Here is a 15,322-nt window from a genome sequence, read left to right as displayed (position 1 = left end):
TCTAAAAAAATAATACAAATGAATCTATATAAAAAACAGAAGAACTCACAGACAAAACAAACTTATGGTTACCAAAGGGGAAAGGGAGGGGTGGCAGGATAAATTAGGAGTATGAGATTAACAGATACAAACTACTATACATAAAATAGATAAGCAACAAGGATTTACTGTATAGCAAAGGGAACTATATTCAGTATCTAATAGTAACCTATAATTGAAAATAATCTGAAAAATATATACTATACAACTGAATCTCTTAGCTGTATACCTGAAACTAACACAATATTGTAAATTAACTATATTTCAGTAAAAAAAAAAAATTTTTCTTTCTTAATGAACAATGCTATGATGCACCATACTTACCCCACCTCACTGTCTTGTTCTGCCCGGAGCATAGCAAACCACTGCTGTTTATACACAGAAGAAAGCCATTCTAAAATGTAAAAATACATATAAGAATAATAAGAAATATGGAAAAACATAAAGGATTTAAAAATTTTAAGAAGCTGATAAAATTTTTACCATTTTAAAATTCAAGTTTAACACAGCAATAAGTAAAGCTGGTAATTTGTATTTTATTAATATGCTATAACGATACAGCTTAATGATTTTTAAAGTGGTAAATGTTATCTTCCTTTGCTTTAGGATAGACTCTACTTAGATCACATACATTTAAAACTTCAGTTAAAAGTATATTCTTGTATTTAATAATTTCCTTTTCATAGCTGATACTATTTTTCATTTGTGAGAAACATACCAAAAGTAATATTTTCAGTTTTAACAAAAGCTTTAATAGAAAACTGAATAATGGATTGTTCCTAAATTAAATTATCTAAAAACAATTAATGAGAAATATACCATCTCTAAATTATTAGATGAATTATGCAACTCAAGAAATAATTTTGACACGATTTAGATAACTATTATAATTTAAATTATTGCAAATGGAATATAATAATTATAGATATTCTTCCCTTTAATAATAAGCATATAATTTTTCCACAAAATGAGACTGTGGAAGCTGAAATTTTAATTATTTTACATAAAACATGGATTTATTAAAAATATAAGCAGAACTGGCTTAGCACCATATTTATTTTTTGCTCTTATTTATTCCCAACTAAAAGGGTAGTTTTTCTAATTTTTAAGTTAAATGATTTCTCTACCTCTACCAAAAGGCAGGGGAAAAACCCTAGTGCAATTAAAATCTGGGTTTTCACTTCATAATTCTCTACCTAATAAAAGGTATCCAGATGACTTGCACTGATTTATTGGTGTCCTTCCTTAAAATTCTCTATAAATACACTTATGAGTGCTTCTTTCCCTAAAATAATATTGTTGCTATTATAAGGAATAACTGCTGAATATCTAGGCCACAAACAATTCATTTTCAGTAGGTAAAGACTAACAGCAAAATTTATGTGACTCTGTATACCTACACACATATTGTTCATCTTATTTGCAAGGTATTTGGATTTTAAAATTCTGTTTTACTGTATTTTATTAAAAAAAAAAAAGCTGATCCCTTCCCATTAAAATGATTTCTCAACTCACTACAGGTTATGCCTGTAGTTTGAATAAACTCCTTTAAAACTAAAAGCATTTTTTTTTTTGGCTGCGCCACCTGGCTTGCGGGATCTTAGTTTCCTGACCAGAGATTGAACCCAGGCCTCGGTAGTGAAAGCGCCGAATCCTAACCGTTGGACTGCCAGGGAATTCCCTGAAAGCATTTTTAACAAGTTAAAAATGTGGGTACACATTTTTGTCCCTCCTTTCTTGCCTTAATCTAAAAGAGTAAAAAGTCAAACTAGATATCTTTTTGGTCACAGGTAGTTCATCCAGTAGCAGCAGCCCCAAAATATGTCACTAGAACCACTAGTTCAAATGCAATGTTGACAGTTAATACACAGGGAAATCTCTGATAAAATGAGATTGAAAAACATGGGATAAAAATAAGTGGAACAATTTGCCTTATACAGAGTTTTTAATACGATTATATGCAGACATATCTCCCAAAACGCAGATACGCTAGGCAGAGTTTCCCAGAATCCTTTTTGGCAGAGTTAGTGTTCAGTGGAAAGATTCTGAAAAAGTGCCTTCAAGAAACTTCCACTCAGTGAAAACAAATTTAAGCACTTTTAAACTTTATCAGACCAAAATACAAAACAAAAACTCAAAACGGGCACATCAAAGTGGCATTTGACAGTGCTATAAATCAGCAGCTGCAGATCTAATCGACAGCAGTTTTGAATGTAAACACAGTACTTTTCTAATAGAATAAATGAGATAAGTCAGAATGAATTTATTTAGATCATTTCTCTTGTCTTATACAAAGGATATGGGGAAGGGGGTCTCCAAAAGTATACTATTTGAAAATCTAAATGTCTTAGATTTACAAAACTTTAAAACACAAACAGAAAGATAAGATACGCCCTGAATTTGCCTAGTTTTATTGTTTAAATCAAAGAAACAGTGTATATTCAGGTATATACACATACAAAAATCTACTCACAACCAGTAAAGCATGTAGCAAAAAACAGCCTACAGGTTGAATGTTATATGAAACACGTTAAGTCAGAATTAGATCATGAAGGTGAAGGAAGTCTACATAATAAAAAATTCCTATCTGGATAAAAGAATATTTTGTACAGAGCATCTATAGGTATATTAGTATAAAATTATGGAGAAGTTCATCTCAAAGATCTTCATGTATAATAACCTAAAAATCTAGTTCCAAAAGATGACAAATTTACTCTACTGAGTACAGTATTTCTCAATAAAACTAATTACATGAATTTATATACCTTTTCATTTTAAGCAACTTATTTTCATAAAATTCATACTGCTTTAACAATTATCATCTCTATTGAATTTACGAAAATATTAAGCATTAAGTTTCCCCATTATTCCCACAACAGTAATTCCTGATATAAAAAGTTACAAGAATACCTATTTTCTTGCCCACAATGCAAAGCAAGGGAATAAATCTATTGCATTACTTTGTTATCAAAAGCCAAAAAATTAAACATACTCAAAAGAATGGTGATTCAAAGTTAAGTTTGAATTCAAAGTTAAGTTTGCTTAAGTTTCTGCAACTGGATATGCAAACTTAAAGAGATTAAACATAGCGGACTTCTTCTAAGTAAGATGGAGCCAAAAGCAATATGGGCTTTAGAACAGGAAAGACTTGGGGTTGCATTTGAGCTCTGCTTCTCACTAGTTGTATGACAGGATAGTAATACTTCATCTATAAAATGGGAACTACCTTGATAATTTCAAAGATTACGTTACATGATAGGTGTTAAATGTATAATCTGGCATATTACCTGGGACACTGAAGAATCTACACATATTTGTTTACTTTTCCTCCTCCCCTTTAAGGTTCTTAGATTAGGAGCTAGAACCTAAACTTATCTGATAGAGTAAATACAGTATTAGGCCATATGTAAGTTAGTATGTTTCAGAAAATGATTTTAGTTCACACAAACTGAGTGCCTACTACCTGTCAAACACTGTACTATGTACCTGAGAGAAAAAGATGAAAAACATACAGTCCAACCAGGACACAGATATATTCTGTACTACAGTAATCTAGCAAGAGATGACGATGTCTTAACAAGGAAGTGGTAGCAGGCAAAAAAAGGAGGTGAGTTTGAGAATTATCTAGGGAAAAAATCTATAGGACATACTGAATGGATGTGGAGGAAGACAGTTTGAGGAGGACAGGATGACTTGCAGGATTCTGCCATTTTCTGTGAGGCTGGGTGGTTTTTTTTTTTTTTTCCCCCCCGGTACGCGGGCCTCTCACTGTTGTGGCCTCTCCCATTGCGGAGCACAGGCTCCGGACGCGCAGGCTCAGCGGCCATGGCTCACGGGCCCAGCCGCTCTATGGCATGCGGGATCCTCCCGGACTGGGGCACGAACCCATGTCCCCTGTATCGGCAGGCGGACTCTCAACCACTGCGCCACCAGGGAATCCCGCTGGGTGGGTTTTTAACGTTGATGACTGATAAGCGAACATGGGAAGAAAAAACCAGGGACTAGAGCTGGAGGGGAAAGATATAAGTACGTTTTGTTTTTTTTTTAAAATAATTTATGTATTTACTTATTTATTTATTATTTATTTTTGGCTGTGTTGGGTCTTTGTTGCTGCGAGCGGGCTTTCTCTAGTTGCAGCGAGCGGGGGCTACTCTTCGTTGCGGTGTGTGGGCTTCTCATTGCGGTGGCTTCTCTTGCTGCGAAGCACAGGCTCTAGGCACGCAGGCTTCAGTAGTTGTGGCACATGGGCTCTAGAGCTCAGGCTCAGTAGTTGTGGTGCACAGGCTTAGTTGCTCCACGGCATGCAGGGTTTTCCCAGACCAGGGCTCGATCCCGTGTCTCCTGCATTGGCAGGCGGCTTCTTAACCACTACGTTACCAGGCAGGCCCGTAAGTACTGTTTTGAATAGATGAACTGAAGCAATTTACACATGGCTAGTAACAGTTGGATATTCAAGTATGAAACTCAGAGGAGAGGTCAGAACTAGAATCTTTCAGTGAGTCATATGAATGAAGGAAATCACTCTGGGACACTATATAGAATGAAAATATCAATGATGCACTAAGGGCGCCCTCAGGAAGTTAAGAGGTGGGCAGAGTAAGAGAAGCTTACAAAAGAAAAAGAGAAGGAATGGTCAAAGACACCGGAAAAGAATCAGGAGAGTACAGTATTTCTAAACTAAGGTAGTACTGTAAGAATTTCAAGAAAAAAACTAACAAACCATGATATAAAATGCTAGAGAAGTTAAAGTAAGACTAACATGAGGCCACTAGATTTTACAAACAGGACAAACCTAACTTTCACTAGAAAGTTTCAGTGAAATAGCGGGGCCAAAGACAGACTGAAATGGGCTGAGGAATGACTGAAAGGTAAGGAGATAGAGACAGCAACTCTGAAGAAAGTGATTATAAGGACAAGAGCAGTTACCATGAAGCGGACTCAGGGTCAAGACCGGGGGCGGGGGGGGGGGAGGGAGGCATTTGTTTTGTTTTTTAATAAGAGATTTGACCACACTTATAAGCTGAGGGAGAACAGGAGGGGGTTGAAGATACAGATTATTAAATGACAGTGCAAAATTCCATAATAAACAGGAAGTGATAGGATTATGAACACAGTAGAAGGTTGGCTTGAACAGGGAGGGAGCACCTCAACCTCTGGGACAAGACAGGAAGGACAGGTGAGGAAGCCCAGGAATTTAAACAAATTTTTGCCTGATAACCTTGCAAAATTTTATATAAAATTTATATAAAAGTTTAAAGGAGAATTTATATAAAAAAATAGAAGGAGAGTTCCCATACTCCATACTGACAGCAAGGTTACTGGAGAGGAAGCTTGAACAGAGTGGCAGAGGTTTGATATATAATTGCTGAAGCAAATGAAAATGAGGAATGACCAAGTAAAAGTAGTATATAAGGAGTCCCAAGGTCAAGGCTTAGCACTGAAATATGAGTTTGCAGTGGCACCAATACAAAAGTTATAGAATGCTCTGGAGCAGTACTCAGCACAGAGTAGAGGGTATAGAAACAAAGAAGGTTTAATGTAGTTTTAGAATTTTGTAAAGTAGAAGGACAAAGAGTTGAAAGCAACTGTGAAAGAGAGTGGTTCAGATGATCTAACATGAAATCCAGGCCTGAAAGGAAGAAAAGGCAGGAGGTTTGAAAGACTGGCAGAAAATGGGGGGCTTAAAACGGATTGGAGGGTTTCCCTGGTAGCGTAGTGGTTAAGAATCCGCCTGCCAACGCAGGGGACACGGCTTTGAGCCCTGGTCTGGGAAGATCCCACATGCAGCGGAGCAACTAAGCCTGTGCGCCACAACTACTGAGCCTGCACTCTAGAGCCTGCGCAACACAACTACTGAAGACCACGCGCCTAGAGCCTGTGCTCTACAAGAGAAGCCACAGCAATGAGAAGCCCAAGCACTGCAACGAAGAGTATCCCCCGCTTACAGCAACTAGAGAAAGCCCGCACACAGCAACAAAGACCCAACTCAGCCAAAAATAAATAGATAAATAAATAAATAAATTTATTTTTAAAAAACGGACTGGAAAGCAAACAACAGTGTAAAAGGAATGAGGCTATGAACATGCTAGAAGGTTACAGCTTGCAAACTACTGGATTTCTCATGCTGAGAAATTCTGGGTTACAACAAGGTTCATAGGTGGCAAGTGCTTAACGATCAGCAAAGATAAATGTTACAGGAGTTGAGGTCAAATTACTAGGAGGTTAGGGTACTAAATGGAATGATAATATGGACACATTATGTTACTGAACAGGTGTAGAGAGGCAGACAGAAATTAAGTGCCCAAGTCTTAACTGAATGTGGAAGAATGCCTAGGGATCAGAAGAGAAAGAATAGAGGGTGAGCTGGATCATATGCAACAATGATTTGGAAAGGGCACTGAGGGGGCTGGCCCATTACTATCTGGCCTCCTAACCCTTTATTAGCAGGGTGTCTTAAGAGACAGAATGTCCTCTACAGAGGGAAAATAGTCTCTTCTGGGAGAGCTAAATAAATGGAGAGAAGAGATGGAAGACATGAGAAGACATAAGAGAAAGGTCAGGGAGGAATGGCAACAAGAGAGGTCAGAGGTATCAAAGGGAAGGGAAGTATGACAATGAAAGCATGGAATGAAACACACATAATGATCTGACCTAAGGTAAATCTAATTCCATGATATAATGGAATTCAACTGTGCTTGACACAGTTAAATCCTAAAATACAATGCTTCTATACAAAATCCTGATTTAATTTGGAATTAAACATATTTCTATTAAAATTTTAATTTAAATTTAATTTTTTCTATTTTAATTTCTATTTGAATTTAATTCTGACCTAAAGATGATCAAAATGTATGCATTAAAATTCCCCAGATTACTGAATGCATAACTTTGAATAATGTTAACACGTGTTTGGCACTATTTCTGAAAAATGAGCAGTCAATTTTAGCTAAGTAATTGAAATTATTTTCATTTATTTCAAACCTAGGATACATTGCTATTGACAGCATTTACCAATGTACCTTAAAAATGTGAGCTATGTGGCCACTTTCTGCCCTCTCGCAAACAGCATGGGATATAATTTTAATTTAGACTCTGCTTTTGAAATGATAACTTTTATTTGGATATATAGGAAAAACTATTTGTCCATTTATATTCTAAAATGAAAAAATAATGCCCTTTATTGTAATTTTAGGTCAGGAAAAAAAATGGCTGAAATCTGGTCAGAAATTTAGGATACAAATTCTTTTTAATTTTATAATAAATAAAATATTTCAGACTAGAAATACTTGTACCCATTTGCATTCCAAAAATACAAAGCTTATCCACTTGCGTCACAGAAACGCCTAAATTAAACTACTTTACAACAGACTTTATCTTTTAACCTCTTTCAAAATTCATTTCTAGAGAGCCTTAAAAGCAAGTATGATTAGAGTGGGAGTATGTAATAGGCCTTGGCATCTAATATTACACCATTGCTAGGGTCTGGTGTATACACAAACTAAAACTATTACAGAACTGCTATACTATAAGGGAACATAACCTTCAAGAGAAAGTGTGGCTTAAAAAACAAACAAACAACAAAAAAACCCCAGACCCACGACCCACACAAACATAATACAAATGATTTATACAAAATTAACCAAAAAAAACACTGTCTATAAACCTGCCTAGAGTGATTTTATAAAAAATGCATTATTTTAAAACTACCAGAAATGTTAACTCTGGGTTTGTTTTCCATTCAATACTTTTGTAAATAAATTACAGATTTCAGTTAACAATTTAAATCTATAAACACACAGCTATATTAAAAACCGAGGTGTCAAAAAACTTACAACTTTCAGACAAATCTATACAAATTTACAAGTCAATCTTCAAACAAATTCTATTTTCTGTTTCTTAAACGCAAATATAGTACTAAACTTAATCCTACACAAGCACTAGATACTTAACTTAAAAAACTAAACCAGTTAATTGTTTCAAAATTTTAATTGGCAAAGATATTACATTTACTTTGACATAAAGTCTTAATTAGGATAAGAAAAAAAACAGAAAATAACAAATTTAAGGAGTATTAATAGAAAAAGCAGTTGACCTCTAAATAGTGCTTCAAAAGTCTTTTTTATTTTATTTAATTAATTTATTTTTTTTTTCAAAAGTCTTTTGAAAGTCTAGTCCAAAATAGTGTGCTGGTTAAGCAAATTAAAGAACACACACATTATAGAATATTATATAGCCATTTAAATGTTCTGAAGAGTATTTAATGATATGGGAAAATACAATATATAATGTGGACACAGAAAATTATCTATATGGTATGATTCTGCTTTGGTATAAAAATGTATACCTTATTGGAATTAAGGATAATTTCTATTTTCCTCATTATTTTTTTCTATGATATTACTATTATAATCAGAAAGATATTACTTAAAATCATAATTTCATCACGTTCTTACCTGAAGGTACTAGAGAGTCTTGTTCAATAATTCTCGCAGAGGCCAAATCACTGATAATATACTGTAACCTTAAATGTCTGAATACTGACATAAATGGTTTTCCTTGCTCAGTTTCAAGGAAGGTCATACCTTCAAAATCTGTAAAAGAAAACAAAAAAACAGATTAAATTAAATAGCCATTCTTTTCAAATCAATTTATTTATTCCTACATGTTTTTATGGGCAGGGACACACACACACACACACACACACACACACACACACACACACACACACACACACACACACACACACACACACACACACACACACACACGTCTACTAGAATACAAATAAGCTAGTTTCAAAGTTTTCAAGGATTTTATAAACTTTGGGTGTGTGGATAAAAAACTTGGGGAGATTTAGAAAAAAACCCCAGGAAATTAACTTTGGTCCTAATTAGACCCTTGGGCTGGGAATTCAATTGACACCTTTCTGGAATTTGGAGCTTACAGTGCAGCAAGGTGGGAAAAGAAGGCTTGAGAATGGTGGTTAGGGTTCAGGTATCTTTCCAGAATCCCACCACTTCAGTGGAACTCTAGAGCCCAGATGCCTCACTCAAGGGTCTTCACAAGATACACAGGACATGGAACATTTCTTGGGATCTTTCTAATTTATGCTTTAGTTACATGTGATGAATACTAGTTAACATATTAATTCTCTATTAAAATACAAAATAAGATACAAAGACATTGTAGCCATGGATTTGCAACACAAGGGTAGTATTTATTGTTAAAATAATTCAAGTTTATCAATTTTTTCTTATAGGGATAATTTAAGGTTATTTCTAAAAATACTCTCAGTTGCATTCTAATATGCTTTCATGAGTGGGAAGGAAAGATCTGGAGTTACTGCTATCAAGCAGAGACTTGTACATAATCCCTAGCCTGTTCTCTATTACAAGGTATACCTATGGCAGTGTACTCAGCCTTGCTGCTGTTAAGGATAGTAAATAAAAGAAGCAATCCCTACATATAATTGTGCAGAAAAATTTCTATTGTTCTGATGGTCCTGACCCATATATATCTGCAAAGCCAAATAATTAAGAAAACCTAAGAGAAATATACTAAAATATAGTGGGTGAGGGGACCATGAGTGATTTTTTTGGTCTTATTTCCTGAGTATTCATCACTTTTATAATTTAAAAACTGTATGAAATAAACCTATAAAGTCCTCACTGATAAACAACTTATAAAGTCCTCACTGAAAAACAAGGGCATCAGACATACATTTTGCCTTATGCAATAAATGTTTCCCTGAAAAGTTATCTTAAAATGTATACTTTTACACTACTGAGGCTGGGATGGAGAGCCTGGAGTGGGAAAACCAGAAGGGGACCACAGCTTCTTATTCTAGTTTCTGCACTTAGGCTACAGAATAATTTCTCTCTTGATGGACTGCTGCAGTTAATCCAACTGGAGCTCAAATGAGCATAAATTTATGTCAACATTTACCTAACATCTATTGTTTCCATTGAGTCCCTTTGCTCCCCACCCCCACAAATATTTATTTATTTATTTTGGCTTTGCTGGGTCTTAGTTGCGGCATGTGGGATCTTCACTGTGGCGTGCATGCGGGATCTAGTTCCCCGACCAGGGATCTAACCCAGGCCCCCCCTGCACTGGGAGCATGGAGTCTTACCCACTAGACCACCAGGGAAGACCCCCTTTGCCTTTTTAGCTTCTCCACGGTCCTTACCTTTTTCAGCTTTTATCTCTGTTTTTTAAGTTAAATTTTCTCCTCTACTTTTTTCCTTTATAATTTCTCAAATCCCTCTTTAAATGCCATAATGTAGCTCTAAAGTGTAATTTAAGATAGAAGTTTAGCATTTTGTTCTTCAAGCAAATCAAGTTAGATTTTATTGATATGGTCACTTACACATTTTTGGTTCATGAGCTTGAAGGAAAAATAATTAGCTAGTCAATCTCACTACATAAAATAATTCCCAAAATTTATTTAAACAAGACAAAAAGAGCACTAAATTTTAATATAAGAACCTCTATTCATCAAAAGACACCTTCAGAAAAGTAAAAAAAACACTACAAACTGAAAGATAAATGCAACACACACTTATGACAAAGAATCAAGAATATATAAAGAATGCCGACAAATCAGTAAGAAAAGACAAATACAATATTAAAATAGGAAATAAACCTGAACAGACATTTCACAGAAGAAGAAACATACGGCCAATAAACACACAAACAGGTGTTCAGTCTCCTTAGTTTTCAAGGAAATGAAAATCAATACCACAATATGAAATAGTTCAATAACAAAAAAACAGGATGATATACTGTCCAGTGGTGTGCTGGATCTGGCTTGTGCTGGCTCACAGGAGCTGACGGTATGCATTTCTTCCTAACTCCACATTCAGCGGTGTCACATTAGTAGCCTGAAATTAGCCATGCTGGGAGAATTTGTATCATGAAAATTTTAAAAAATGCTACAAATAAGTGATTATTTTTTCAGAGAGGCAGCTTACCAGCACATCACTATGTAACGCATTCATGTTACGAAGTGCAAAATGCCATAACATTAAACATTTTTTAAAAGCAAATTCAGAGGGGCACAATAGGAAAGAAGCACATGAGCAGACTGAAGTTACTAATGTTCTAGTACTTGAAGATTAGTTCACTGAGGTTCAATACATTATTTAAAAAAATGAAAAAGGTGGCCGTGCATGGACCAAAAATGACAGTAAACTATGAAAATCGTGAGCTAAGGATTACGATTTTTATCCACTTCTTTGCATCTGAGGGCCATTAAAATTTTGTTTTTTCTATGTCTGTTTTATCCAGTCTCAATTTTCTCAGTGTAAATGCGGAGTTGAATTAGATCATTGCTAAGGTCCTCTCCAGCTCTAAAATCCCCTAGGTTTATCAGGGCCTGATTTTAATTAAATTTCAATTTAAAACAAAAAAGACAAGTTCTCAATAAAAATTTCAGGCATACCTTTTCTCCTGTTAGAAAACCAGACATCTGTTTCAGTCAAAAGCTGTTTTAAAGATCCATTCCAAGAAGGCACAAGTTGAAGGAACATCCACTAGGTTAAAAAAATAAATTAAAAAAATTACAAGACTTCATTTAGTTTATGATTTTACATTTTCAAACTGCTTCCTTAAAACATAATAGCTAAAAAATTTAATTTCCATTTTACAAGCAATCGAAAGAAGTAGAACTATCACAGGATATGCTCAGAATTCTTAAATTCATCATGGCATTAATCATGGTCCAAAGATAAAAACTAGATGAGTATATGATAAGGAATAAGCTAATCCCTGAAAAGTACTTATGGTCTCAAACACACTGTAATTATAGTATTAAAAAGGTAAATGTTCTATGTGTGTGTGTGTGTGTATATATATATAATATACACACACTATTATGTATATTATAATATACTATATATATATAAAATATACTAATTTATTCTACTCACCAATTAATTCAGTTTCACTACATACTATGTGAGATTATAAAAGAAAGAAATTAAATATGGGAAAAAGGAGTTTCTTATGTCTTAATTGCTGTTGAGAGACAGTATGCAGAGTAATGAAGAGCATTACTGTTTTTTAAATCCTAGCCCTGTCATTTAATAGCTAGGGAAATTACATCATTCTGTAATCTGGGCCTTAATTTCTTCATTTGTAAGATGAGCATGATAATATGTCAATGTCACAGGACATTAAAAGAATTAATATGTGTAACATACTTAGAGCAGTGCCTGGCACATAGTAAGCATTCATCAATAATTATGGGAAAGAATGAATACTACCAGTGGCTCAGAGATAGAAATGGACTCTCTACCCTCCTTTAATGACTGGTTAACACAGTTATTAAACTTCCCTGAGGAAAAATAGTAATAGAGTCTCATCTCTATCATAAGACAAACAATCCCAATGATATAACCTAGAAGGTGACTATTCCCAGATTTCACGGCCGCGTTAGTATAGACTCAACTACACTGTGAGTGTAGACTCAACTACATTTTTTTTTTTTTTTGGCGGTACGCGGGCCTCTCACTGCTGTGGCCTCTCCCGCTGAGGAACACAGGTTCCGGACGTGCAGGCTCAGCGTCCATGGCTCACAGGCCCAGCCACTCTGCGGCATGTGGGATCTTCCACATGCGCCACCAGGGAAGCCACTCAACTACATTTTTGTCCCATGTTAGCTAGGGACAAAGGCTAAAGGCAAAATTATGCAGTGGGAAAAGCAATGGACTAGAATTCACAGGCCTGGGTTCTGCCTCAAGCCTGCCACTTAATAATTGTAAGAGTTCTAAGTTTTACCATCTACAGATCAAGAGTAATAGCCAATTTGTCTCTTCAGAGACGTTGTGAAAACAAAATTATATTAAAAATGTTGAAACCTTTCAAAAGGATGAACTGAAATATATGCCTGAAGTACAAAAGACCTTTAAAAGAATTTCAACATTCTCTAGAAAAACATGTGAAAACTTCATCATAAAGTTATTAATTCAACTAAAGCTCAATTTTGCAAACATTTCTGAAAAACATATAAAACATTTAACATTTCTGATTATGTAAATAACATGTTAACTGTTGAAAAAAATCTGGGAAAAAACAGAAATGTATTCTTAGGAGAGGAAACTATAAAGAATACCACTGAAATCAATCATGATATCAACTCCCTAAACACAAAGACTTCTTAACATTTTGGCATATTTCCTTTTCTCACATTTATAACCATTCCCTTACCACTGGACACTAGCTGTTTCCAGCTTTTCAATATTATAAGCAATGCAGTGGGGATATCTTTACACACATCATATTATGGCAATACCTTTTTAAGGGCTGTGTATACATCCATCTCCACTTGCATCACAAATAAGTTAGATGAACCAATGAGTTGTTTCATGACATTTATACTAGAAAAGATAAAATAGAAGTAGTGAGCCTCTCTTCATGCACAAGCTAAAAGACCCTGGTGGAACTGAAAACTTTAAGTCTTTTTTATCAAAAGAGACTGTGGAATTAAAAATTACATCAGTCTTTTTGCCCAAGACAAAGAATCTATCCGAACATAAGGATACTTTTAATTCAGACAGTATGCTGTGAAAGGTCTTTTCTTGCACTGACAAGGAAACAAAGAGCTTTGCTGTGCTAATTAATCAAGTTAAAGCAAGGTCCCAGTAAGATAAGTTTTAGTATGCTCTGATAAAGTGGCAGCCTTCCTCTTTTTTCTTTCCCCCTCATTCAATTTAAAAAAAAAAAAAAAAGACACTTGTCAAAATTCACTGAAAGAGATATATCTTCAAAGTCTATCTTTCACCTCTAGGCTTAAGAGAATTGCTTAGTCATAAAACATGTTTTTATTACTGTTAAGGAGATTAAAATCAAGAAATATGTGTTAGTTTAAATTTAGAATGGAAATAATATCACTAGCTGTTTTCTTTTCTTTTTTCCTTTTTCTTTCCTTCCTTTAAGCCACAAAAAGCCAGAAGAGCATCTGGGGCTTTAAGATGACCACTATGATTTATCTTTCTTTTGAAAAAACTCAACGAGAAATTATAAAAGAGAAAAAGTGTTTCTAATGACTTTTTTTTTTTTTTTAATATATTTATTTATTTATTTTTGGCTGCTTTGGGTCTTTGTTGCTGTGCGTGGGCTTTCTCTAGTTGCAGCTCACGGGCTTCTCATTGTGGTGGCTTCTCTTGTTGCAGAGCACGGGCTCCAGGCACGCAGGCTTCAGTAGTTGTGGCACACGGGCCCAGCAGTTGTGGCTCATGGGCTCCAGAGCGCAGGCTCAGTAGTTGTGGCACACAGGCCTAGCCACTCTGCGGCATGTGGGATCTTCCCGGACCAGGGCTCGAAGCCGCGTCCCCTGCATTGGCAGGCGGTCTCCCAACCACTGCAGCACCAGGGAAGTCCCCTAATGACTTTTAAACCAAACATACTGCAGAGCTTTGTTTACGCCTTGATATCATTAGGTGATGATTTTTTGGTAGAATAATGCTTCTCAAACTTTTCTACCAAAGTACCTCTTAAGGGCAGAGGAAAGGAAAGGACCCAGGAATCCAGGAGTAGGCTAGCCATAAGAATAACATTTCTATTAATTTTTGTATTTCATCTTGTAAATCCAAAGAAACTTAATTCTCTCTATTCCACAATGTACTTAAACATAAAAGTGTTTACTTCTCTCCTACTCCTCCCCACACCTCCCCCCAAAAATCATTAAAATTGACATCCCAGTAAGCTATGCAATGTTAAGGCTTTGGTTTTGCATATTTCCATCAGAATGCCACACATTCCTAGGGACATCTGTACCCTTGTCTCAGAAGCATCACTGTCAAGGAACTGCAAGCCTGAAAGTGACTGCATAGTCTACTGGCCTTTAAAAGTTCATTCCCACTCTGAATTTCTCAGACCCAGGGCAGATAAGTCATCTCCATTATTACAAATAAGCTCCTAGAGGGCAGAGACCTCAATGACATAATCACCTCTGCCTCCTTCACAGCCCTTAACATAGTACCTTTACACACAGTAGACATTCAGAAATTATTTGTTGAAAGAAGGAATAATAAGCAAACTTAATTCAAAAGACCAACTTAATTGTGAATTTAATTTCACTAAGCTTAGCAAAAAGTTTAAAGCAATTTCCTCAAATGTAATTTCTCAATGGGAAAAGATGGTTTTTAAAATAAACTTTTAGATTCTCTAAGAGCCCAGCAAAAGTGAGGTAACCCTTTTTCTATAGTTTTATAGCAGCAATGAATTTTTACATTAAAATTGGTTAAAGGAGTATTCATAATACACATTGTATCATTTACAA

At 35.3% G+C, this 15,322-nt stretch overlaps 1 protein-coding gene across 2 annotated transcripts in view; it reads right to left on the bottom strand.

The window, feature by feature from the left end:
• GMCL1 (germ cell-less 1, spermatogenesis associated) overlaps window positions 1-15,322 on the bottom strand; it is a 47,441-nt gene that overhangs the window by 19,863 nt on the left and 12,256 nt on the right. For both annotated transcript variants that reach the window (XM_082852089.1, XM_082852090.1), the window contains exons 7-10: window positions 13,334-13,418; window positions 11,483-11,573; window positions 8,493-8,630; window positions 364-433 (exon numbers count right to left, since the gene is read on the bottom strand). In XM_082852089.1, coding sequence (XP_082708215.1) covers window positions 364-433; window positions 8,493-8,630; window positions 11,483-11,573; window positions 13,334-13,418 — 384 coding nt within the window. The remainder of the gene's footprint in view (window positions 1-363; window positions 434-8,492; window positions 8,631-11,482; window positions 11,574-13,333; window positions 13,419-15,322) is intronic.

Source organism: Leucopleurus acutus, assembly GCF_964270905.1.
Source record: "Leucopleurus acutus genome assembly, chromosome: 12".
Taxonomy (NCBI): Eukaryota; Metazoa; Chordata; class Mammalia; order Artiodactyla; family Delphinidae; genus Leucopleurus; species Leucopleurus acutus.
The sequence above is the reverse complement of the archived record's forward strand: the minus strand, read 5'-3'. Positions and strand labels throughout refer to the sequence as shown.